This window comes from Erithacus rubecula (assembly GCF_903797595.1).
Source record: "Erithacus rubecula genome assembly, chromosome: 5".
In the NCBI taxonomy this organism is placed as follows: domain Eukaryota; kingdom Metazoa; phylum Chordata; class Aves; order Passeriformes; family Muscicapidae; genus Erithacus; species Erithacus rubecula.
Genome location: NC_136687.1, coordinates 56,463,683 through 56,489,613, shown reverse-complemented (window position 1 = coordinate 56,489,613; position 25,931 = coordinate 56,463,683). Strand labels below are relative to the sequence as shown.

Genomic DNA, 25,931 nt, shown 5'->3' with positions numbered 1-25,931 from the left:
AAAGTCTCCACCTGAATAACAGGGCATAAAGATTTAACTTGCAATGCTTGCAACAACCTTGGCCAAAAGTAGGGTGGGCTCACAATGCTGAATTTTGGCTTTTGTTATTAATCTTATCTCCTGCTTTTATCTCCCCACTAATTCCTAAGTGCATAGCTTTCCATTTTTAATATTTGTATTTTGCTAAAATAAGTGTGAGGTGTGGCAAGCAAACCAGGTTCAAAAAGCAGCCCCTGGAATCCAATGGCTGTAGAAAGGACATTTCCTAGCAGGTTATGAAGGGAGTGTTGAGCACATTGAAGCCTTAGAAATACACAGCAACAAGAAGCTGGTGTTTAACAAAGAGGAAGGCAAGGTGAAGGCACTGGATGGAGTGTTTCTAAACCACCCAGTGCACATCTTCCTGCACGCTGATTTGTGTGCTTTTGTGGTTCTTTGCCATCAGCCTTCCCAGATCATACAAATGGGTGATGGTAGAGAATTGCAGTTACCCCAGAAAAATGATTATTACGTACAGAGTGTTTTCATGTATGTTCAGGGTGATTTATTGAAGCAGGAGATTAACAGGGTTATACCCTTTTTTCTTTATTAATGACTAGTCATGAACTAGATGGTGAAAAGTATGGCCAAGATGACTGCAGAAGGTAAACAGCCAGGTCATATTTCACAGGTAGCACTGCTGGGAAGTGGGGTAGATATATTCTAGAAGATGAGGGACAGACCAGCAGCCTTCAGTGTATTAGGAGTAAGGTTATTTGACAGAAATATGAGTTGATAAAAAATGGTGATATGGAAGTCATACAGATGAGGAGACAAAGGATGTCAAAATTGTTGTTGCTTGGGAGGAAAAAGACAAGTGGGAATGTGGTAATGACATACCTAGAAAGACCACAGAGGGAAGGATTTATAAAGCTTAGTTCTAGCAAGAACAAACATGAAACGCTCTAGCATGGAGTGGAAGTCTGAGCACTCAAGATATGGAAGGAGAGGTGCTGTGGCACCATCTGATTTTGAAGGACTCTGAAAAGCTTGCTGAGAACTTGTGTCTCCAATGTAAAGGCAAGTTTTAGACATGTAGGTGTCTATCAGGGTTCTATCGTGTTGTGATCAGGATGGAGGGCACTTAAATCATATAACAGACATGGAACATTGGGTATCAACCCAAATAAAAGCAAGAGAGAAGACTTGGATGAGGAGTGCCTGCAGAAGGTTGGATGGGAATGGGTGTCTTGGGAGGAATGTTGTCTCTTGGCATAAGGCAGAAACCAGAGATCATAGCCAAGAGTGTTCAGTCTGCTACAGTCAAAATCTGTTCTCCAAAGTTTCCTTAACTTTCTTTTCATTCTAATTATTACCAGTGCTTGCAATTTGAGCTGCTGGTGTTTCATTCCAACAGGTGTCTTGGAATTGTAGGTGATGTCATCTCAAAATTTCATCTTGTTGAAATTTTACTGCTTGTCTTTATTTGATGTCAAATAGAATAATCAAAACCACTGATGCATTTAGTAGACAACTCTTCACTCAAAAATTATTGAATTTGCCATACGCTTGAAGAATGAATAAATAATCAGTAAAAAAATGAGTTTTGGGAGCATCTGAAAAGGACTGATTAAGATTGGCTTTCATCAACATTATAATTTACTTTTGTAAGTCTTTTTTTTTTTTAAGGCTTTGTTTATTGGATGATTTAAATATTTAGTAAATACACTTCTTTTGAAATTAATGAAGAAGTACAAGAGAGAGTTTGATTTACCAAAAATGTTAGATGTGAGATTGTGTTATGTGATTTTGGGATTTAATATGAAATATATGTGGGGGGAAATTTTCATACTTTAGCCATTTCTCATTAAAAAGCTTTATCAAAACCAGCTTGATTTGATTTTAACAGGAAACCACTAATTGGCATTTGGTGAAAGTTGTTCCCACACAGGGAGGAGTACCCCTATGAAACTGTTATTTTTCATTTAATTATCACTTTGAGGATTGCTGAGAAACAAGAAAATGTGTTAGACATTTTCCCTGACAACCTAAATATTCCTGTAAAATGCACTTTGGATCTCGGCTTTCTTTTGTCACTTCTGTCCTCTGTCTCTTCATGAATGCTTGGCCTGAAACTCAACTTGAAAAAGGGATTAATTCCTCTGCCTGTTACCCACACGCTCCCCAGTGCCTTTTTTTCTTAATTGCTGTGCTCATCACTGTCCCACATGTTAGAGAGGTGGATAACCTGAGCTTCATCCTTGGGTCAGACCTCAGAATACACAAGATTTGATCTGAAGATTTTTGAGACAGCTGCTGTGCAGGAGCACTGGTGTGAGGTGCCACCTCCCTACAGGTGTTTGCATTTCCCTGCTCAGTGTCTCAGCTGTAAGTGCAATCAGAAGAAAATGTGGATTTTCCTTTAAAATATTATAAGATTTCTCATTAAGTGGGAATGTAATTAGTCAAAATAGTGTTCTTTGGAGTGGTTTCTTGTTATACTGAAAGGACATTTGGAGTGGAATCCTGTTGAGGGTCTAGTAGTAATTGTAATGATTACATCCAACAAAGTAGAGAGCAAATATGGAAATCTAGAGATTTGGGTCTGAACTCAAAAGCATCTTCAGTTCCAATGTCAGAAACCAACATGATGGCATTTTTGGTACAGACTGGGATGTTGAGTAGTGCAAGTTGAGGCATGAGAAATGGGATACCTGAGAACAGCTGCTGAGGGACTGCAGGGAAGAAAGGAGCAGAGTTGTGTGGTGATCCTGAGTTAAACATAGAGTCAGCAAGGTGAAATTGCTGCAAAAACAGGCAAGGCTTATGTGATGCCAAGGAATCTCTCTGTTTCTTGTCAGAGCTGGCAAGTGTGGGCCTGATGATTGTCTGGTTTCAGCACTTCTGGGCAGGGTGGTGGGGATGGGGCAGCCTTGCAAAATTGCCACGTATGTCCCTGTGCCAGTTGGTGGGATTGCAGTACCTGTAGGACCTTTGTGAGGTGAAGGACGTGTCTCTCATCTGTTCTGGGACTTGTCCAGTGTGAAAGTATCTACAGGTCCCTTGATAACCTATTGTTTTATCACATTAGGTCTTAAAATTTAGAAAGGTTCCTTAAAGATCTAAATGATTCTTCCTTCCTGAAAGTTCATATCATGTTCCTGAAGAAAGGTGTATACAGATTAGAGACTGTCCAGGGAAGAAAAAGGATAATAAGATGCTTAGGAAAAAAAAAAAGAAACAAAGAGTCAAAGAAACTCATTTCATGTTAGTGTAGAAGGGAGAGACTTTAGGAAGGTCATGATACCACTCTTTCAGTTCAAAAAGTGGTGTAAAAGAGGACAGGAATGATAAATTGTTCTTTATGGCCACTGGGGGAATGATGGAGAGAAATCAACTTCACTGCAGACAAAAATGATGTAAGATTGGAGAGGTTGGGAGAACACTGAGTGGTTAGATGTTGCAGGCAGATGTGGGACATTGTGGAATTCCCTTTATTGGAGATTAATAACAGACTGAGTTGGGCAAAGTACTGTTGATCCTGCTCAAGGCAATGGGATAAACTGCTTCAGATTTATTGTTTCTGTGCTCTACAGGCCTGTGCTCCAGCAGCATTGCACTGCATCATATATTAGAATCTGTTCCAAACAAAGCAAAATGCAAACACTTCTGAACTTGTTCTGTAAGTAACCAAAGTAATATTTACCTAGTTGCAGTCTCTTTTATTAGGAGTTTAAATCCAGCTAGAGTGAAAAACCAAAATGAGTTGAGGTGAACATAATGAAAATAATGCACAATTGCTATTAAAATGTGCATCAGAAGCTCTTCTTCCTTCTGTGCTGTACCTCCCTTTTTGGTATCCAAATGTAAACCAAGAACAAGAATTGCACTCATGGATGGTCCTGGCTCTTTGTAGGGTCTGATCAAAGGCAAATAAATTGTGACACTTCCATAGATCAGGCTTTCATGCATGTTTACTCCTTGTATTTAACTGTTCTATCCTGTCAGATTAAAGTGTTATTTACTAATTAGTAAACAGTATGCCAAACTTTGTCATCATTTCAGTTATGCCTTCTATTTCATTCTGCTGAGTTCAGTCATTGGATTGGAAACTTATTGTCCAAGTAAAAACTTCCTTCTGCCAGCAGAGGCTAAGAAATAAGGAAATTTTCTTTGCTTCGTTAATTAAACTACTGATTTCTCAGGCTCAACAGCAAGTGATAGCATTTTCTATCACTTTCTCCTCTGGGTCACAGCTGTCAGAAACAGATTTCAAAATTTATTTTGCCATGTAAAACCAGGACCTTTGTTTTCTTCCTCACCAGCTGCAGTCTTCCTTTCTTTGCATATTTAGACAGGCTACTGGGTCTCTTTGGCACATCCCAAACACCACTGCAGCAATCACCCTTCAAAGGCCTCTGCTCTGCACGACTCAAGTCCCTTTGGCAGTGTGTCTTACATGATAAAGTAATTTTGTGCCTTCCTTTTAAGTCCCTGTACATGTTGTCCCTGCTTCAGTAGTTGCTTTTCCTTTTCTTCCTCATCTTGGTCTCTCCAGTTAAAGCAATGACTCATCTGCTTGCCCATGTGCCTCCCAAATTTGTACCTGATCCTTCCTCTCACACGTGGCACAACAGGAGCTGGACTCGTGGATCCTTGTGGGCTCCTTCCAGCTCAGGAAAATTGGATATTCTATGATTCTAACACTTGGGGTCACATTTAGAGGTTTTTCATCTTCTGGAGATACCTGAAAATCAGTGCTTTGCTTCCCAAAGTAATGGGTTTTATGGAAGCTTTGTTGTGGTTGTTCCTTCTGTGTTTCTGGAAGAAAAGAAACGTGCCTGAGTGCACTTTGTAGGGAAAATGGGATAATGCTGTAAGATCTCGTTTGCATTACTGCTTTTCACTTTATTCCATGCATTCCCAGGCATATGTGTCTATGTATATATGAAGTCTGTATTATTGTCTAGAAATTTCCCAGCAAAATCTCATTCCCATTGTGCTAGACAACTAAGTGAAAAAACGTCTGTACCAAGATAGCTCAAAATTTTCATGTCAAGATACAACAGATTTGGGGGAAGGGAAAACACTATTTGTGGTAGCAGTAAAATAGCTAATGAGAACAGATGTCAGCTCATTGAAGTAAGTGAGGCAAAGTCACCAGGCAAACATGATGAAAAGATTCAGAGAAGGGGAAAGTGGCATTTTGATGGAGCATTTATCTGTACAAAGGTGGAGGTGCTGAGTGAGGGCTCAGAGGAGAATCCACCTGGAGTCTGAGCTGCTCAAGGGGAGAATTGGCACCTTTGGTAACTGGGGGGCAGCAAGGTCCTGGAGGTTGTTTTTGGAGTGAATCCCCCATGGATTCAGATATGCACAGAATATAATAAAGATCTGTTGGGTCAGGATCAGCTTGGTCCTGGCTCTGGCAGAGCTTTATAGATGTGATCAAGTAAAGATCTTAGTCATCTAAATCATGACTTCAGGTATACAAACAATAAATGGTTTTCTGATGGGCAACAAGGCAAGCTCTGAATATTATCTTAAAAGAAAAATTTAGATTTCCGTGGATTGTCATCACAGGTCTTGTGATTCACCCTATATAGAACTACAGCTAATTTTCTAACCTTCAGATTTAGCTTACTTTTTTGCTTTCAGAGTACTTGAAGTGAGCATGAATCTGCAGAGCATTTTACATTGTTTGTCTTCTAAATTTGAACGCTAGTACAATTCTACAAACAAGAAACTACTCTCTTAGCATTCTGCTGAATTAAATCATAATATTATGAGAGTTTATCTACTATTAAAAACATTTAGTTCTTCAATGTTTCTGGATCACATTTTTTTAACAGTAATGCAATGAAAATTATTAATTTTTAGCCTATGAAAAATAATCACTGGGTATGTGGAGTCCATAACTTAATTTTTGTACATTCCCTGGGCACAAAGAGAGTATATAATGTATATAATCTACGTGTATTATCTCCTTCTAGACCCAATTTTTATAGCATGTGTAAGTTTACTATGATATTTTTTAAAAGAGAATATGGTAGTTTATCTCTCTAAACCCTCAAACTTTACCCTTAAAAGTCAGGAATGCCATAATTTGTAGCTGTAGTTCCTGTTAATTTGTATTCCAAAGCCATTTTACAATAGGGCCACATCCAGATAAATGTCCTGTTATGGGACCTAGAGCAGCATTCCCTATTGTGGATGACTAGAAATCTCTTCAGCATTTTACAGATGGCCCAGAAACAACCATCCTGAGATAGCAGGATCCCTGATTCAGCTTTGAGACAGGAGAATTCCATGTGAGGGGTCAATACTAAGGAACCAGCTGTCTGACTGACTAGGATCTTATTTGTTTCAGTATTTATTGTTAGAGAAACAGAGAATGGATTTGGAAGTGCCTTTTTAAAATCCAGGTTTGTGACTTTTCAAATGTTTCACCTTATTTCTTTTTTTTTTTTTTTTTTTTTTTTCTTAATTGGAGCATAAGGACCAACTAAAATACTCAACTAAAGTCATGACAGATATTTGAGATTTTAACCTGGGGTATATCTGCAGTTCTTTCTCTGCTGTTTTTCCTTCACCTAATACTCTGTCTCAGGTGATGGAAAATTGGAGAATTATAATATAATATTCTGGCTGCAATAGCATTGAACAGGAGGGCACAAGTCCTGCAGTCACTGCCATTTGGATGAAACTCTTGTCCTGACCCCAGGCAAGCTTCAGACTTCAGCTTTACACTTGAAATGCCCCATGCTTGCTCCCTGCCCTGGTCAGTGTGGAGAGCCAGGGATTTCCTGAGCCTTTTCAGGGAGTAATCCTGATGAGCATGGCTTTGACTCTGCATTTCAGAGGTGGCTTAGTCTGTTTTGTAGTTGGTAGTGTGAGAGGAAATGTGAAAAACAGCTTTTAAAGAGCGACTGGGAGTATGTACTGCTCAGTTTGTGTGTAATCTTCACTTGTTGGTTTCTGTGGGAGTTACCAAACCAGTTGAGCTACAGCACTGGCATGGAGCCAAATGAAAAATACAGTTTTCTTCACTGTAAACATGACTGTCAAGCAGTAATGTTTTTCTCAGCTTCATTTTAAAGGCATTATAATGGAAGAAAATGAAACTAAAACACGTTTTTATGCCAGTTTTATACGTGGAAGATTTTTTTTTTTTCCTTTTAATAAAAAACTCTTGGAAAATAGAACATACAAACTTATGGCTTAAGTATGTGATCAGTTATCTGTGCTGCAAGATATACTTGATGGAGTTGGTAAACCTATATTTTTTTTATTCTGGTATAATTATGGTGCAAATGCATTTTTTTGCCTCTGCATACATGAGAAATGTGTAGAGTTTTTTATTTTTAGGCTTGTTTTGATAACAGGAAAAAACAAATAGTGCCTGATAAACTTAATGAATAATAGCAGCAAACCCTAATCTCTATCCACTCCTTCAGGCTTATTTTTAAACTCTGTTTTCAGTGTCCAGAGGCTCTGTTAACTCATCATCAGACATTCAGCTGAGCTTACTCATCATTGCTTTGCTTTTGGGATTTATTTCATTGAAAAATCTCTAAGTCCAGCTTCGCCTTTCTAAGATAAATGCAAACTGTATTTAGTGCTCACAGTGATTTCACCAGGACATCCTCATGTAGGTGCAATTGCTTGGCTAACAAAATGATCAGCTGCTGCTTGGTAAAAGGGGTTTTTGGGTACTAGAGTTGAAAATGACATCTTGCAGAATGGATGTTGCATCCATGTAACTCGAGACACCAGAGGATAAAAAAATCCTTTGGTTGTGCTTCATTGTTTGAATGAGCTTTTTTAAGAATTTCGTAATGGAAAAGTAAGAAAGAGGATTTGAATGGACTTTTAGAAGGATCTTCTCACAATTCTTGTGTCTTCAGACAGAATAAGCTGCAGTGAAACCTTTGCTGACAGATATTTGTCTCACCTCTCCCTTATAACTTCAAATGGAGAGCTATTCCTATGTAACCTGTGCTAATGCTTTTGATAATTAGGAGGTTTTTAAGTAGATGTGGTTAGCTGAACAAAAGATCTTTACATTTTATTAGGAGCAGTGCACTTTTATTTGCATATTCAATCCTTCTATTAAAAAATTCAACCTGCCTCACTTGGTCTGTGTGTCTGCAGGCATGGAGGAAATAAGGAATTCTCAAAAGCAGGCATACATCCTATAGGTGAATCAATGAAATTAATTTCCTTCACCTAATTTCCTCCAGCTCTCAGAAGGGAAAGTGGTAAAAGTTAAACAGAGATCTCTGAAGATCTCTTTAGGCTACCTCAGGGTTGTTGGTGCTGAGATTAACCAGGAAGATCCTTCATGGTGTGATGGGAACATCTGTAAGCTGATATTGGGATTTTGGACACCCTGCTCCATTCAGGACGTGCTGCAGTAGCAGTGAATTTTATTTTCATCTTTTGAACACCATAGTCAAGGATCATTTCTTTGGCACCTTCAAGATGTTGTGTATGAGTAGTAACACCACTGTTTTCTGTAGCAGTGCCTCGCGTTTACCCTAATAAATCTTTTTTCTGTTAAATCTTGGGATGAACCATCTCCTCTGAGTTCAAGGCACTGTCCCATGAAGGAAGTGTTGAAAACAACAGGCTATTGTTGAATTTGGGTGTGCATTGTCCTGGGCCCTGGCTGTCTGTATCCTGCCTTGCTCATTCCCAGCCCCTGGCTCTGGGCAGGCAGCCCCACAGCCAGGGAAACACCAAAACATTAATGCTTGCTGACACCAGAAGTGGCCTGAGGGCAGCAGCAGCTGAGTTTCCTAAAAAATTGGTTTGTAGAAGGGTGGTGAGGTGGTTCTGTGGGTCTCCTTGTGCAGTTTTCTGCACTGTAAATAAGAGGAGCAGGAATAGAGCACAGAAGGGGTCCTGGAACTGCAGAAAAGGGGTTATATTTAAGGAAAAATAAGGGTGGGGAATTGATGATAGGAAAAACTTGAGGAGGTAAACTTGGCAAAGCATATGGGCTAAGAATATGCAATAGTATATCAAGTGGGAGTGAGATAGGCTTGTATTTACCACTGACAGTAAAAGAAATGTTGTAAGAATCAAGAGACAGGAAGATAAAAATCCAGACAAGGGTTTTAGCTGTGTCCAGATAGATAAGAAAGACTTTGTTGAGAGAAGTGACTGTGAAAGATCTGTGAACACTTAAATGTAGTTCATTATTTATTGATTTTAAAGAGTTGTTGTTGTTGTTACATTTCCCTACTGCAAAAAGGGTGATGATGGGGTTTTGCTTTGTTTCTTCATGTGTGGTTTTTTAACAGAATTGTCTTCATTTTTAATTCCAGTTCTTTCCTCATGCTGTGGCAAAGTTGGGAATGCAACCCACAGGGAATGACTGGCCTCTCTTCATGGAGTGGAAGCACTATAGCATAGCTGGCTTCTAAGAATACCTTAGTAAAGAAAAGTAGGGCAGGTAGAATTAAAGAAAAAAAATAAAAGGGTAGGCAAATCATCAGAGGCATGTTGATAGCAGTAGGAAAGGTGTTACATGAGGTTCAGGTTTTCTTCTTTAAGTGGATAAATATTTAAGCATTTCAGAATTACTCAAGAGAAAGGGGTAAAGCTGTTATGGACATATCAAAGCAGCAAAAGCAAGGGGGCTTGACTAACTTGGGCTATTAAAAATGGATTGACTACATTTCAAGTTGAGGCAAAAGCTTAAGAGGGCTCTTGGTCTAATATTGTGCAGATTTCTTTTGATGAGCAGTGCAATGGAGAACATGAATTGCAGCCTTGTAGGTGATAAGTGATTGCAGTTCTGTAATGTTAGTTGGCACTGACCACAGTAACTGGGATGTGGAGGCAGATACTGGATGTTCTGTCATGCATAAAAACATCCAGTAAAGCAGTGAAAATGAGCTTAGAGTTGTCTTTTGGTCCTTTTTCCAGTGTGACAACGCTGCAGGCACCGAGGCATTTCTTAAGGTCCTGCACCTGTTTCACTTAAGAACTTTGAGATTAAGCTTCAGCTTTCATTTCCTGTATAAACCCCAGGGTTTTTCTGGCTTTCTGTACTGACTTGGTTCTCACGTTGCTCATCCACAGCCCGGAAGTCCAAAAAGTTGGGGAAATTGAAAGGGCTGCACGAGGAGCAGCCGCAGGCGCGGCAGCAGCCGCCGCCGCAGAGCCCCGAGGAGGGCACCACGTACATCGCGCCCGCCAGCGAGCCCTCTGTCAACACTGCCCTCGTCCCCCACATGTCTGCTATCTCACCAGCACTTACTCCCTCTCCTGTGAAGATCCTGGAAAGCATCGAGCCCGAGATCGTGTACGCGGGATACGACAGCTCCAAGCCGGACACGGCGGAGTACCTGCTCTCCACCCTGAACCGCCTGGCTGGCAAGCAGATGATCCAGGTGGTCAAGTGGGCAAAGATACTTCCAGGTAGGACCCTGAGCCATCTCCTGAGATGTCACTCCACATTTTTTTTAATTGCATATTTAATCCATGGACGGCACTGAAAAAATCAGCGGTTGTGGGGTGTGAGATGAGCCTCTGAGAGAAGATAGTTGTGGTTTTTTCCTTATTTTATGTAATAAAATTGTTTCAAATGTCTGTGATTGATATTTAAAAAGCTTTCATTTTCAGTAACAGCCTCTTAAGAAGAAAACATATTTTGTCACTGGAATGAAAAATTTTATTTTTTCTGAAGTGGGTGTATTGCTCTTGTTTGTGAATATCGGAAAAGTAAAAAGCGATGTGTTTGGTGATGGCTTGACCAGCCCTTGTAGTTCATGGTTATTTTCTGGTTTGATCTCTAGGATTTAGAAACTTGCCTCTCGAGGACCAAATTACTTTAATTCAGTATTCATGGATGTGTCTGTCATCGTTTGCCTTGAGTTGGAGGTCGTACAAACATACAAACAGCCAGTTCCTCTATTTTGCTCCAGACCTGATCTTCGATGAGTAAGTATTCCTTAATGGCCCTTTTCAGTGCAGGCTGGAAGGATTGCTGTCCTTATTTGGTTTTTCAGGCATACTTGCAGTCTAAGAAAATTTCAGCTAATTCTGGCTTAAAAAGCAGCTGAAGTTTTAATTTTTTTCAGTGACTCACATTTCAATTGCCAAAGTTTTGATTACTGCTGTCCACTTCTTCTTTATGTATGGAGATGTGTTCTCAAACTGGGACCATCCCTCTGGTTTGAAATGTGACTGATACACAACCACGGTTTATAGAAAAGAACATTTTTTGGTATCTACTGGAGCTTGGAAAAATATCCGACTTCTAGGAAATGTGAATGTTTAAATTACTGGGGTTTTTCAGAGCAGTCATATAATGGTGCTTTTGTTAACAATATACAGCTGTTCAATGTGTTTTCTTGACAGTCTTAATTACCCTTCTTTGCAACCGTGAAAGAAGCCAAAATGTTTTTTCAGTAATGAAACATAACTTCTTTTATGATGCATTCAGACAAAAAGAAGGATCAACCATTCTGTCTGAGTATGTGTTCCTTCATATTTTATGTTTGTGTGTGTTTAGTGCTTTGCTTTTGATGACTATAATTTAATTTCTGTTCCGTTCTCCTAGTGTTTATTACAAGACAGTAAAGTCAAAAATCTAAGTGAATGCACAGGCAGTCAAATGGGGCTTGCATCATTTACTTATCCCAGAAGGTTGGAGTTTTTTCTAGAGGTAAAAATGAGACATAATCAATAGGATATGGGTGCACTTGGGGGAAAAAAAAAAAACACAACCAAACAGGAAAAGAATTAACAAAAAAATAACTTACCACTTAATCTCCTGATGCATTCTGAAATCTTTTTCTTGGAAAAGATGCTTTGTTGCTGTCTATCTTAATAGTCTGCCTTTGATTTAGGAATCCCTACATAATTAATGAGTATGAGATGGGTCCCAAAGCAATGAGCAATATCAAAGGAGGATTGTTGGGTTTGGGTGGGTTTTTTTTTAAGAGGAGAAACTGGTGATTTACTGCATGTGGCCCAAAATGTAGTGTCAGCCATTTTCCTTGTTGAAAGCATCTCCATTATGACCTGAACATTAGAGAATTGTCACAGGAAAAAAAAATGGTGTCTGTAGCTAGAGCTAAGTGAAAATGTGAACTTTGAAGAGTTTAGTTCTCCTGGGGGAATGTAGACTAAAAGTTCAAACACGAAAGCAGCTTTCCCTCATCTCAAGGAAGTCAGTCAGGGGGTCAGAATTTATTGGACAGAGAAATCAATCCTGCTTGCAAATAAAAGTGTGTGCATTGCTTGCTCTTGTTATACTACAGCTAGAAGCAGTTTCCAGAAATTGAGATCAATTTGTGAGTTTAATGCTGCAAGCCTTGAAGATAGGTGCCTGTAGAATTACACTGAGGTTGAGGTAGGAATCCAGTTGGAAAAAGGAGTGCAAAATTAACACATCCCAAACCAGATATGTACTTGAGACAGTGGTCTGGTCTCCTGTGAATTTGGCAATATACTCATTGCAGAGAGAAGGCAATTGTTTATAAACAGAGAAAAAAAATTTGACATGTGAGAGGGGACAAGGCCTTTTGAAGTAGGTAATCAGGGCAAGAAATTTCCTTGGAGGTAAAAGAGTAGAACCTTCAATGTTCACTCTAAAACAGTAATGAACACATCTCTAAATGGGAAGGGTTTTCTTTCACACTCATTTTGTTTGTGTTTCATAATTACTGGGCATCAGAGCAGGCATTTGTTCCCAGTTTCTCACATTGCCACTCAGGATGGTTGTTGAGACTGCATTTGGAGTCTGAGTTTAGGGCCCTCTGGCAAAGTGAAGTTGTTGAGGAACTGCAGAGAGCCAGTGGAGGTTGTCCCAGGTGACTGGGACCTGGTGGTGCAGTGCAGATTTAATTGCACCCTTCAGCTTCCTCGTGAGCTGTAGAAAAGATGAAGTCTGGCCCTTTGTGGAGGTGCTCAGGGGAAGAATGAGAGTTTGTGATCCCAAGTTTGGAGCAGCACACTGTCTCCTGGGCAGCAGGAGATGGCCAGAGATTATTTACTAGAATTGTACAAGCCAAACAGTAGAGTTCAACCATTCCAGTAATGCAAAATAAATACTTATTCCTGTTCATGAAGTGCTCTGAAGCTTTGCTCTGAAGTTGCTGAAGGCTGGTCTTACCTTTACTTTTTGAGTACCATGAACTTGGAAATGTGCTGGGTAATTATAAGCACTGGCCTTTGTTTCTGTGCCACAGGGTTTATTAGACCTCCCTGAGGTTTACTTGGTGAAACTTTCTGAGTGTTTTAGTGCCCTTGGCATTTTGGGACATTTATTAATTGATGCAGAATGAAAGGGGAATGCTTTACAATGCCTTTCCTTTTACTGGTTTGAGAGGGTTACATTTCTGTTATCACCTGGCCAAGATTTTCTTGGTATTTCTTCATATTGTGTCTGGAGAGGTCATTTCCTGTTTTCTACAAGAAAAAATAAGAAATGTCCTTGACCAGGCTCTTGGTGCCCCAGAGGGTTCAGCATTTTCTTCAATGAAAAAGGAGTGAAAGTAGAGGTTGGCATTAGTGGAATTATGTGGCTTTGTTTCACGTTAAATGAATTTTCCGTTTACTCTTAACTACTGTGAATAAAAGGAAGTTGTAATGTTTCTGGAGGGCCATGATAGATGATCTTGTTTTCTTTTGTGTTCTAAAGACCTGTAAACAAAGCCAATAGCAAATGAGGATCCATGTTGTTAATAGCTGTTAAATGTAACTTTGATTGTAGAAATACAGTGCAAAAAGCCTCCCTACTCATATGTGGTTTGATTTCCTGTTAGGCTTGTGGAAGACTGGAAATATTTGTCTGCCATCATTTAGTCATGCTACATATCTAATTACGTGTACTGTTTGTCTTTATGGTTCAGGCATATATTCCATTGATTTAATTTGGCTTAACTGAACAAGAAGATTTTAACCAAGGGATAAGAAAATGGCTGCTCAGCCTGTGACAGAAATGCCTGAAAAACAGCCTGCAAAGAGGCATAAAATAGAGTGTTTTATGTTGTGTTTGTGTAAGTTATGGCATGTGCAGTTTTTTTAATCTATTTATTTTGTAGCATAGTTCTGATCAAAACTAGTATTCTGTAGGTACAGCTCTTAATCCACAGTAAATCTTTAGAAGACTATTGTACACATGACACCACATAATTCCTATTGAGGGTAAACAATGACTGCTGCATATGGGACAGCACTCAGAAGGTGTTGTAGTTATGTTTGTAGGCTGTGCAAACTCAAATTCAAGAAGTTCCAAAATTAAGGTGGTCTGTGAAATCATAGTTGAAGCCCTTTGGGTACATGCTTTGAAGACTGTATCCTTAACAAAACCCTTAAGTTATGCTATCCCAATATGCTATTTCCATGTGACTCCTTTGATCAGGTTGGATGAGATGTAAGGATTATGTAGGGAGAGACTCTTGGAGATTTTTCTTCATTTGTTGTCATTGAGGAATGGATCTAGGGATTTGGGAGAACAGAAATATTAATGGGGAAGATTTTCTTAAGACATGGCAAAAGAATGTCCCTGATTCAAGCCCTAAGCTCTGAGATTTTTCAGGTTCCTGCTGCAAAAGTAACAGGAATCCTGCAAGAAAGAAAAAAACAAAACAAAAAAAAAGAACCCAGTCTATTTAACTCAAGGGAAGGAGAAAATTTCTCTTCAAGGTTTAACCAAAGACTTCAGCTAAAATTTTCTAATTAATTCAACCTGAGGCAGGCACATATGTGGAAAAGCTAAGTCCAGATCATTAAATGGGTAAAATCCTACACAACTGAAAGCAGAAAACCAAGCAGTGCTGGCTGGAATGGGTGCAAGGACAAAGCAAGGGATGTACAAAACCCATGGTTTGTAACACCAGCTTATTTCAGGGATTCTGACTGAAGCTCTGTAAAATACTCTCTACTACAGGGAGCAGCCTTAAACAGGATTTCTAAGACATGGATCTGCAAGGTAGAGCAGTTAGTTGCAACTTCCATATTGCTCTCTCCCTGACTAGATGAATTAATCATGGATTCAATGGCTAAAATGACTTTTTCCCTGGCTGTGCCCTTTTGATAGAAAAGTCCTCAATATTTTTGAAAAGAGGTGGTGTGACAGTTGATGTTTACAAGAAATGGGCCCAGCCTTTCACAAGCAGGAGTTTCTGTCTGCAGTGCAGCAGTCAGATGCCTGAATTCCAGAGGAAGGCCAGGGATGCTCCTTTTTGCTCAGGTTTTAACGGGCTCAGGCAGCTGCTGTCCCGCCGGCTACTGGTGACAACATCCCAGGTATCTGCTTCCACCCATCCATTAAGTCAGGGCATTGGCTGGCAGCCTTTCAGAGGCTCAGGAAGGAATAAAAAGCATTTCCAAGTGCAGCACTGCCAACAGAAACCCAGCAGGAGCCAAGGCATGGAGCATGGCAGGGCTCCTCGCTCGCACAACGTGGGAATCCAGTGGGAGCGGTGGGACACGGGCGCCTGTGGGGCCCTGGCTGCTGCTCCCAGCACATCTCCTCCTCCCAGGTGGAAGCCAGCAACTGCATCCCTGCTTATCCATTCCTCCCCCTAAGGAAGATGCATGGTGGCTCCTTGTTTCTCCTTAAGGCAAAAACACAGCTGATGGCATTGATGATGGATAATAAAACTCAAGCCGTGCTCCTCCTCTAGATATTGGTTTGTGCTGGCATAAAAGCCCCAGAGGGATGGCCCAACCCTGGAATTCCCCCACAGGTCATGATTTATTCTTTTGCTTTTAGGTTTAACATGGTCTCTCTGTATATTTCTGAATCTGCAGGGACTTATGAAAAGACCGAAGATTTCAAAATCATTTTCTATTTTTAGCAAATCTACCCAAATTACCTTATTTGCCATTCCAGCCTTACCTGGCTGTAAAATACCAGTGATGTGTGATACTGAGACAGTTCAGTGATGCTGAGACGCACTGTGTGGAGTCTCTTTAGTACCTTAAAGTACAGCATCAATATTTCAACAGTATTTTGCAAATGCACTGCATGACTAATGTGCTGTGTGTTTTCTTCCTCCTTTGATTTTTTCTTAGTTTGTCATCTGCAGCAGAAAGAATAAATCAGAAGTGTGCAGGTTCTGAATTTCCTGGCCATTGCACTTCATGCTGTCATTGGTTTTTTTACCCTAGTCTTGAGGGACTTGAGGGTTTGCCTAATGAAAACCAGCACTAGGCATTGGATGAGGTACCCAGAATTATTGGACGTGAAAAACTGAGTTTAAAACTGGGGCCAGCATTCACAACCATTTGGATCAGTTATGAAATTTTTCTATCTCTGAAATTATTGTATTAGATCATATGCAGCTCAGTCCTTACAGTAAAAATGCTTCAATAGCAACTGGAATTTACTTAATATTATGTACAAAACATTAAGAGCAGAATATACTGATGGATATGTATTTATTTTTAATTAAAAAAAAATACATGCTGTGTATGCAATTAACTAAGTTGACTACAAATTGATATAAACAGATCCTTTAAAGCATAAGATTTTGCTCCCAGTAAAATTAAAATGGAATATTGCAAGCATCTCGCATGTATGCCCTTGGTAATTGCCCCAAGTGTGAAGTTCTTAAATTTAGGAGACAGAGTTTGATGTGGGCAATAGATGAACAATGGAGAGTACATTTTTCAAATGAGACAGTTGAGGTAGAGCAAATCAGGTGAGAGGGGCAGGAAAAACAGCAGTACAAGGGGATTTCTAGGAAGTTTCTGTGCTAGTGCTGGATGTGAATGGGCAGAGGATTTTGTAACATTGAGGAAAGCCATAAAATTAAATTAAGAATTATGATGTAGCTCAACTGAAACAGCTAAGACTGTATTTAAAAATCTCCATTTCATAATTACATACATTTTCTTAGTAAATACCATGTTCATAACGTTCCTAAACCCCCTCATAATATTCCTGTGGAAGGTGGGACCATTAGGATTTGGTGTTGCATGAGGCAGTGCAAGGATGCAGCAGCCTCTCTGTGCCTTTTCAGTGCTGAAGCCTGTAAATCTTCCTGGTGTTCTGATTTCTATGGTTACAGCAGGAAGATAAACGTAATAAAATAAGATGAATATTTAAAAACACCTCTTTTTAAATTATTATTATTTATTTAACCTCATATCCCTCAGGGCTTAAGGGGATAATTAGTTAGATCATCTGTGAATGGTGATAAAGCCAGTAAGAAACTTCACTTATTGTTTAAATGATTACTTTTTTTGCTTTTATGTTTGGCAGGATGATGGCTGTTAACCCTTTTGCCTTCCCTTGCAATCTGTTAATCCTGTAGTTTCTAAATTTAGGTACATTTTTGTAATCTCTTGTCATCTGGCAGTCTCCAAATCCCTCATTTTTTAATTACTATTGCCACAGCCAGAGTTGGTAAGAGTTGTCAGTGTTTATTTTTGCTGATAAATTGTGTGTGCAGTCGCTGGTGTTGTTAAAAGGTCAGCAAGTGCTCCTTGGTGATCCTCCCTGCCTGGTTTTTGCTTGCATGTATTATTATTATTATATGTATTATTTTGGTGTGGAATACTGAATTTATGCAAAGTTTCAGTGCAGTGGGAAGTGAATCTCTTCATCACTAAATTTTTATATATGTTGCTACTACTATTTACTTTTTCATAAAGTGTGGCTCAGTTCCCACCCAGAGTACATAAAGGGATTTTTTTACATACCCACCCACAGACAAAAAAGTGAAATTCTGGAAAACTGCTGTCCTACCTGTACATAATAGATGTAACATGCTTCAGGTAGATTTTCCAAGTCTTTCCATCCTTTAAATTGGCCAGAGAAAATTTAAGATCAGGACAAGGGGCTTCCTCATTTGCCCAGTCTAGCAATTACTTAGGTACTTTCTGAATATGAGATTGCATTTGGACAGTTGTGCTTAATAACCCTTCTGTGTCTTTCTCTGTGAATTTGCTTATTAACTCTTTGAATACATTTTTATAATCTTGATATCTAAAATGTTCCATGGCAGTTGCTTCTCCAATTTAATTATGCACATTTGTTTGTTGGAGATGTTTCTTAAGCAGGTGGCTGATAATTTAATGGAGTGCCACTTCATTCCTGTGTTTGCAGTAATAGTGGATATAATCCTTCTCATCCCATGCATGCCATTTATCACTTAGATCTCCATCAAGTCCTGTTGTTTCTTCTGTGAGCTGAAGAATCAGTGAGTCAATTTGACCTTCCCTTGAATATCAGTTGTCTGCTATCCCTGGCCATCCTCAGCTCCTCCCTTCATGCTTTGTATTAATTTTGGGAGGGGACCAGACTGACATACTGGATGCAGCAGCAAAATTACAATTTCTTACTCTTGACTCTTCTCTCACATCTTTGCTTTTTTTGATGAGCACTGAGCAAGCATTTTCAAAAGGCAGAAGCCCAAAACATCTGTCCCAAGTTACACCTAGGACTCTTTAATGAGTGATGTTTGTCAATCCAGTTACTTTGTATGTATGGTGGGAGATGATTATACTGTCTGCATTGTCCAGTCAGTGATTTTCACCTTCCATTTTGTCAGCCAGCTACACTGACTTTTCAGCAGGATTTTTCAGAGTCTTTCAGAGGCAGCTCTTGATCTCATCATCTGGAGTCACCAGTGAGCTCTGAGGTTTGATTTTTCTCACATGATGTATGAGCACAGTTCTCAGCCCAGGCCCAGTGGAGCTGTGTGAGACTTCCCTGGTAACCTCCATTACTCTGAGAGATGTCCATTTGTTATTACCCTCGCACTCCTACTTCTAAGCTGCTAATAATCCACAAAGAGATGACCTCCTTATCCCCAAGATCTCTTTAAGAGCTTTCAGGAGATCTTTTTAATAGCTTTAAAATCCAACCCTGCAGTGATTGCATCCTCCCATACCTCCTGATGCAAGGCTGTGTGCACATCCTAGACCAGTAATTACCCACGCTGGCACGCTGACAGAATTTATTAGAGCCCATACCCAAGCTGCATGCCCCAGTTTCCTTTGTGTGGAAACCAGGGCAGGGGAGAGGAGGAGGAGGAGGAGAGGGTTGGTGTTGGCTTAGGTCTCACCCCATATGGCTGTGGGATGCAGCTAGACCTGGCATGTGCAGAGCCTTTCCATCGTGCAGACGTCGCCTGGATCCACCAGAAGGTCCTCGTGCCATCATCAGAGTGCCCTTACTCGTGAGACATGACCTCTCTCTGCCAGAGCTGTGCTGACTTCCTTCCCTTACAGCCTGTTTATTTATCAATACATGCTCCTCTTTCTGTGGTTTTGCAGATACAGAACTGGATCTTACTAGCCTGTGGTCTCTAGTGCTCCCTTCCCACCCTCAACCCATTTTAAGAAATCAGTCACGTTTGTCACCTTCCACGACTTTTATAAGGGCAATTTAAGCAACAAGCTGCACAGCACAGTTAGTAGTTCAGCAATTCCATATTTAAGTTGCTTTACAGCTCGTGGATGGATGCCATCTGGTCTTGGTGATTTATTACTATTCATTTTACTGTATTTTTTTTTCTTTATAAACCCTCTTCTACTCGCACTTGAATCTGAAACTATTTCTCACGCTTACTGAAAAGGGAGAGTGGTGCAGAGCTTTACTGGGCTCCTCTACAGAGAGCAATGATGCAAAGATTTTATTTAACTTTTCTGATCTTTCTCAAACGTTTCATTTTCATCTTGCTCATCAGTTGGCCCAGTGGATGTTCTGGCAGATTTCCAGCTTGTGATGGGTTCAAAAGGATTTGACTGTTAGTTTTTACAACTTTAGCATGAAGACTTGCCCAATGACTTTACACAGACCATAATTATGCTCTCCTGGTGTTGTCTCAGCATGCCTTTGGGACATCCATAAGCATTTTGGGAGGGTTTCTTCTCACTTCTCTCAAGGTCTTAGAACAGAGGTTTGTTCCTTGCAAATGTCTGAATGTGGTGCTGCTTTAATCTTCCTGCACATCAATGAGCAGTTTGCTGGCATCTCCAAATGCCTTTCCCATGCACAGTGCTTGCTTCTGCTACTTCCCCTGTAGAGTTAAACACGAGCAAAAGAAAAATTAGGAAGTAGTTTTTCTAAACTGGCATGAGAGGAAGACGTGCCTCAGTTGACTTCCAGAAAATGCCAGGCTTTGCGTGACAGCATGAGCAAAGTCTTAATTTTTGAGGCATTGTTGGCATAAAAGGAGAATTGCTGCTGCATGTGGAATATAGCAGTAATTTTGTTGATGAACCACTGCAAGTGACAATGAGCCCTGGCAGAATGGAAGTATAAAACAATACCTAATGGGCACCTTTTCTGGCTCTCAATACTTTTCTCTGATGAACTTTGAAATGGGGTATTTATTGCCATGTGTACATTATCATCACTTATTATTGAATGTGTTACTCAAAAAGCATTTTGGTAAAGGCATAATTATGTATTTTCTCATTTAAAACTGTGATTTGTCTCTTTTGAAATGCAAATGCAAACCAAAAGAGAGTATTTGGTATCAGCATTCTGCTAAGTGCATAATTAACTGTTAATACCAGCATATACTTGGGTTTTTTTGCTATTGATGTGCTTGGGATTTTAGGGTTACATAACTGGGTGATTATTAAGTTGGGTTTTATCACAAGTTCTCTGTTAGTGATTGAGAGCTGAAACTCTCCTTTGGCAATCATTATCCATGGGCTGTTGCCAATTCCTTTGTTGATAGACATATAACGGAGGACACTTGGCTGGAACTTTTGAAGCAGCTCTAAATTTCTTAGTGTCACTTACCCAGGATGGTATTCTCTAGGGTCACTGTGAGGATTTTCTTGTGAGAAAGCTAATTTTCAGACTTGACTTCTATAAGTTCAGTTTAAAATTGCCAATTTGAATTTAAAAATTGCCAATTGCCTGGCTGGCTAAAGGCTGCAAAATCGCAGCTTTATGTCTGTAGATCAGTTTTAATGTGAAATTATCTTCCTTGTCTGATTATCAGTGTTCACACTGGTGGGTCCAGTCACTATTTTGTCCTGGGTTTGGCAGTGCCCAAATTGCCCATTGTTACAATGTAAAAGGCATTTTTACCTTCCTGGAAGGAGATGACTCTAAAGCTTTGCTTTTGGAGTTGAAGGCAAAGTGTTGAAGGGAGGATGTTTTGTCTCTTTCTGCTGTGCCTTGCAGACCAAGCAGAGATTAGAAAGTGTTGAATAAAAAATAAGTACTGAATGAAAAGTCACAATTGAATTTTGCCTGAATCCTGCATGTATTTTGGCTTGGATTTCTGATCAGTGTGTTAACTTAATGAGGCTGCTCCAGTACAGGTGACTTTGGTGGCATTTTTAATGGCTTCAGAATGGGACACAAGTGTCTGGGTGCAGTCCCTTGAGGAGAGGGATTCTCAGTGTTTCCTGCCCCTGTGCATGGAAGAATTGGTTCAAGTAGTAGCATTCTGTGACCACTGTTGGAGCAGAATGCTCCCTCAAGAGTCATTCAAGTGTTGTCACAACAATACATTTATTTTTTTCTTTCCCCAAGAACCTCAAAACTTTTTCCAGTCAAGAAGGGTCTCCTAAGGCAGGTGTAATAACTTAGGCCAAGGACTTTTTATGATTAGATGGTTTGAGCCACTGAGCAAGGGCTTCTGTAATCCCATGTCCTGGTCTTTTTCCCTCTTTATCCCCAGTAACTCTGCCTTGCCCTCAAGGTGTCTGGTGATGTTTTTACTCTTCTCTCTGTCAAGTTCAAACTGACTTCTTTTGGCATGAAGGAAGGCATGCCTTGTTTTCAGAGGCTTCCAAACAGGTTTTGGCTTTCAGGCCTTTGGCAGGTTTTCTTGTTGGGTTATATTTGCTTGATTGGTTGTTTGTTTTGTTACAGTGTAAAATGGTTTCTGAAGGTCCCTGAGATCAGTTTAATTGGTGGGCAACCTTCACATGGATACAGGCAAGTCTTTTCTGGGCTGCAGAGGTCTAGGAACTAACTCAGGTACATTTTTGTTCCTCTGAGGTGCTGTGAAAGGAAATGCCTTAGCCAATTTTTCCTTGGGATTATTAGCAAGTCACTTAAGTCCTGGTGAAACCTCAACACACCCACCACAGCTTTCCCTTTACTCACTTCTCTGCCTAGTTCAGGAAGATGCCTTGTGCTGCAGCTTTGAATAGTACTCATGAGAAAGTAAATAAAATGTGGTATCAGGTTTGGTTTGGGGCCGAGTTTCGCCTGTCAGTGAATATTTCTTGCTGCTAGTTCCTCTTTTTGGTTAGGGTCAGTAGAGTTGCAGTTTCCATCCTCACCCAGGAGATTTTATGATACTGGGCTTTATGATGACTTCAGGAATGATGAGTTCCTTGCTCACAACAAGCTGTTTCTGTTCAGCCTGCCTGTAGCTCCAGAGGTTTTGATGCAGCTGCCTTTCTGTAGAGATCACAGAAGGGATATGTGGCTGGTTTGATATTTAAGATGCCTTGTCTTAAATGGTTTCCTTAAAGCATCCCTGCTCTCCTGGGATGACTGGGCAAATCCCACATATCTGTTGTAACTGAGTTCAATGGGAATTGGGCAGAGCAGTGGGAACGGCTGGGGGAATTGCTGGTGGGATCAATGGGAATGGCTGGTGGGAATGGCTGGTGGCAGCAGTGGGAATGGCTGGTGGGAATGGCTGGTGGCAGCAGTGAGAATGGCTGGTGGGAGCAATGGGAATGGCTGGTGGCAGCAGTGGGATTGGCTAGAAGCCCTGCCTGTCCCCAGGGCTGCAGGAAAGGTCAGGCAGAATGTGATCTGGGCATTACTTTAAGCCTGTAAGGAGACACTCGGGAACTGAAGCTGGATTAATGGAAGGTGTAAAGTTGAAAGCACATTATGATGAAGGAGGATTAAGCTGAGCTGAGCTAATGACACCCCTCCTGAATGTGTATCCAAAGAGAGGATTCAGAGCTTTGCCTCTACGCCTTTTGTCACTTAAATGTGCTTACCCTCTTAAATGTCCCCACAAAGATACATTCCCTTATATTCCAGATCCTCTGTCTTTTATATTGACAGGTTCAGATGCTGTGTCAGAGGTGGGGCTGGGCTTGGTTGGTTGGTTGGGATTTGCCTCTCTTTTTAGTCCCTCCTGTTGTTTTTTTTTAACACAAAAGTTTGTTTTCATTTTTCCGCATGATGGTAAAGGTGTTTGTGATGACTTGATGGCATTTATTTTTAGCTGATGTGTTTGCTGAGGAAAAAGATAACTTTGTTCATGTTATGCTGACATGCTTTAATTTCTCTGTGCCTCTTTGCATTTATCATATTTTTATTCTTTGTTGCTACTCTCAACATATTGGATACCTGTGGTGTCAGCATCTGAATTTTTCAAAAGCTGTGTACCCTCTTATTCTACACAGTCTGGGTTGAAAACCAAATACAAAGTTGAATACTGCAAGCTCCCACAAAATGTTTATCATTCATTAAACAGAGTTGTGAATTAACTAACATAATTTTTAGTTGGTAATATTTTGTAAATAACTAATAAATCAACTTAATTGATTTTTCAGGTGGCAAACTGATTTGAAATAATGTGTTTGCTGTATATTAAACAAATCACTTAGTAACTCATTCTGTGCATAATTGCATTTCACTACAAACAATGCCATCAGGTTTTCCTTGAGGGTAAGCCTGGAGATCAATATTTGTAAGTAGATAAAAGAATGAATATTTAAAAGACACAAAGAAATAACTTAACAACAAAACCCTGACTTTAACTGAAATTCTTCTATTTAGGCAATCGTGTATAAGCAAAATAAGTACAAAGAAAACAAAAAGCAGGAAAATTTGGATGACAGAAAAAATGCAATGCAACATAAAAAACCAAGTTTTTGATTCAATACTTCTACAGTTAGCTTGCACAGAGAGTGTTTTGCACCAAAAGAAAAAAATAATAAGAAACCAGAGACAAAACATCATAATGTTGGGGTTTTTTGGGGGTTTTTTCCTGTGTGGCTTGTGGTATCTGATGAAAAATCTGAGGTCAAACACAGGGATGATGGCAGTGGCTTTATATTCTGAGGCTGGAGCAACAAACCTTGGTGTCCTGCAAAAATAATGATGGATGTCATAGATGGCTCTTACTTCGAGTGCTGCTGTCTCTGGCCATCTGAGATGCACTTTAACATGTAGAATTTAAAATACAAATTGCCATTATTAATCATTTGCCTTTTGACTTCAATGTGTATCTCACAGAGCCTCCTGGGAGCAGTCCATGATGCATAATAAAAACAAATATGTATGGCATTACTCCTACTATTAAATTTAATTTTAAAAAAAAATGAAGCTAGAAGTTCTTGGTCTCAAGAAAAGAGGGTGGAGCAAGGGAAAAGTGCAGAGCCCATCTAACAATGGGGAGTCTGCTTTATTAGTATTAAGGAGGAAAATGAAATTGCTCTGGCAGTAGTGCAATAAAACACCAGGAAGATTATGTCAGTCTTTGTTTGCACACAGTATGATTCTTCTCTTTCACCAGCCAATTTGTATATTTGAAAAAGCAGTTGCTTGGTTAAAATAATGAGCTGAACTTCATCCAATTCCCCAATTATGCAAAAAGATGTTAGAAGGAATACAGACAATTGGTTTTGGGCAACTCAAAGAAAGAGGAGTAGTGGTCACTGAGCAATTATAGGACCTTGTCTGCGTATCTGCATATACACACACATATATCACAGTTCCTGCTGAAACAGGGAATTCTCAATGACTGCTGTAGCTGTTGTGGTTTGAGATGGCCAAGCTTCAGATATTTAGCAAAATTCTAACTAATTCTGCCAGAAACTTGAGCAGGATAGGTTAGCCTAGGATTACTTCAGAGAAGAGAGACAAGGTCTGAAGTTCAATTTATGAAAGTATATTTAAAGATACCAGTCATGTATCCTAATTATTTTACAATTTAACAGGCAGAAGCCTGTGTTAATGAACAAGTTCTTTTTTTATATATATTCCTTTATTCCAGATTGCTTTAGATTGCAATTTTGAATATTTCAGTGTTTGAACAGGAGATGTCAACTGATGGGGGAGTGCATCACCTAGAGCATGCTTTCAGTGGGTGTAGGTTCCCTGTTGCACCAGCTCTGCCCTCTTCAGCAGGCACGTTTCCATCAGCCAGGGCAGAGCTGAAGCAACACAGACATTCAAATACATTTAAACCATTTTTGCCACTTCATTTACAGCATCAGTGATAAACTCAAATCACATTTGTGCGGTTCCTTTTGCTTGGTCTGCCAGGAGCAAGGCGAGCTCAGGCTGCTCTGCAGAGGGTGAGGGAGCAGGAAGGTGCCCAGGTGGTGGCCCTGCAGGTGTGCAGAGGGTGAGGGAGCAGGGGGGTGGCCCTGCAGGTGTTGCTGTCCATGCTGTGAGCACTGATGTGTGGCTGCTGTCCTGTCCTGCAGGGAGCGGATGCGGCAGTCGGCGATGTTCGAGCTGTGCCAGGGCATGCACCAGATCAGCCTGCAGTTCGTCCGCCTGCAGCTCAGCTTCGAGGAGTACACCATCATGAAGGTGCTGCTGCTCCTCAGCACAGGTGAGCTGGTCGTGTAGGAATGCTTGGAAAATATTCCAGCTCACAAAGAGATGTAGTGGTTTTAATCAGCGTGACAAAAGAGCCAAACTGTTTCCAGCTGGGCTGCCTGGGTTTATCTGCACTTAGCACAGGAAGGATCTTTGCAATTTGAGTGTCATGTGCGTTGGAGGGACAGGAGTGGCCAGGCATGGGACTTTGGCCCCCTTTTCCATATGGGGATCACACCAACAGACGTGCCAGGCACAGCTGTGGGGATTGAGGGGAAATCCCTGCTCACCATTCAAACCACCAGGGTTTGGCTGACTTAATGTGCCCTTCAGGATCAAAAGTTGTGCATTGCCTGTACTGCAGAGCAGGTGATCTTGTAATGCCAAGTGACTTGAGAATGGAAAGCCCTTTTACAGGCTTCTGAAAGTTTAATAAATGACAGTGTGTGCTTCCTTTTTCTCTTGAGCATCATGCTTTGAG

At 40.3% G+C, this 25,931-nt stretch overlaps 1 protein-coding gene across 4 annotated transcripts in view; it reads left to right on the top strand.

The window, feature by feature from the left end:
* The window catches only part of NR3C2 (nuclear receptor subfamily 3 group C member 2), a gene marked incomplete at its 5' end in the record, with an annotated part of 184,180 nt that overhangs the window by 143,041 nt on the left and 15,208 nt on the right, over positions 1–25,931 (top strand). For all 4 annotated transcript variants that reach the window (XM_079305951.1, XM_079305952.1, XM_079305949.1 and 1 more), the window contains 3 exons: positions 10,072–10,410; positions 10,788–10,932; positions 25,333–25,463. In XM_079305951.1, the coding sequence (XP_079162077.1) occupies positions 10,072–10,410; positions 10,788–10,932; positions 25,333–25,463 (615 nt within the window). The remainder of the gene's footprint in view (positions 1–10,071; positions 10,411–10,787; positions 10,933–25,332; positions 25,464–25,931) is intronic.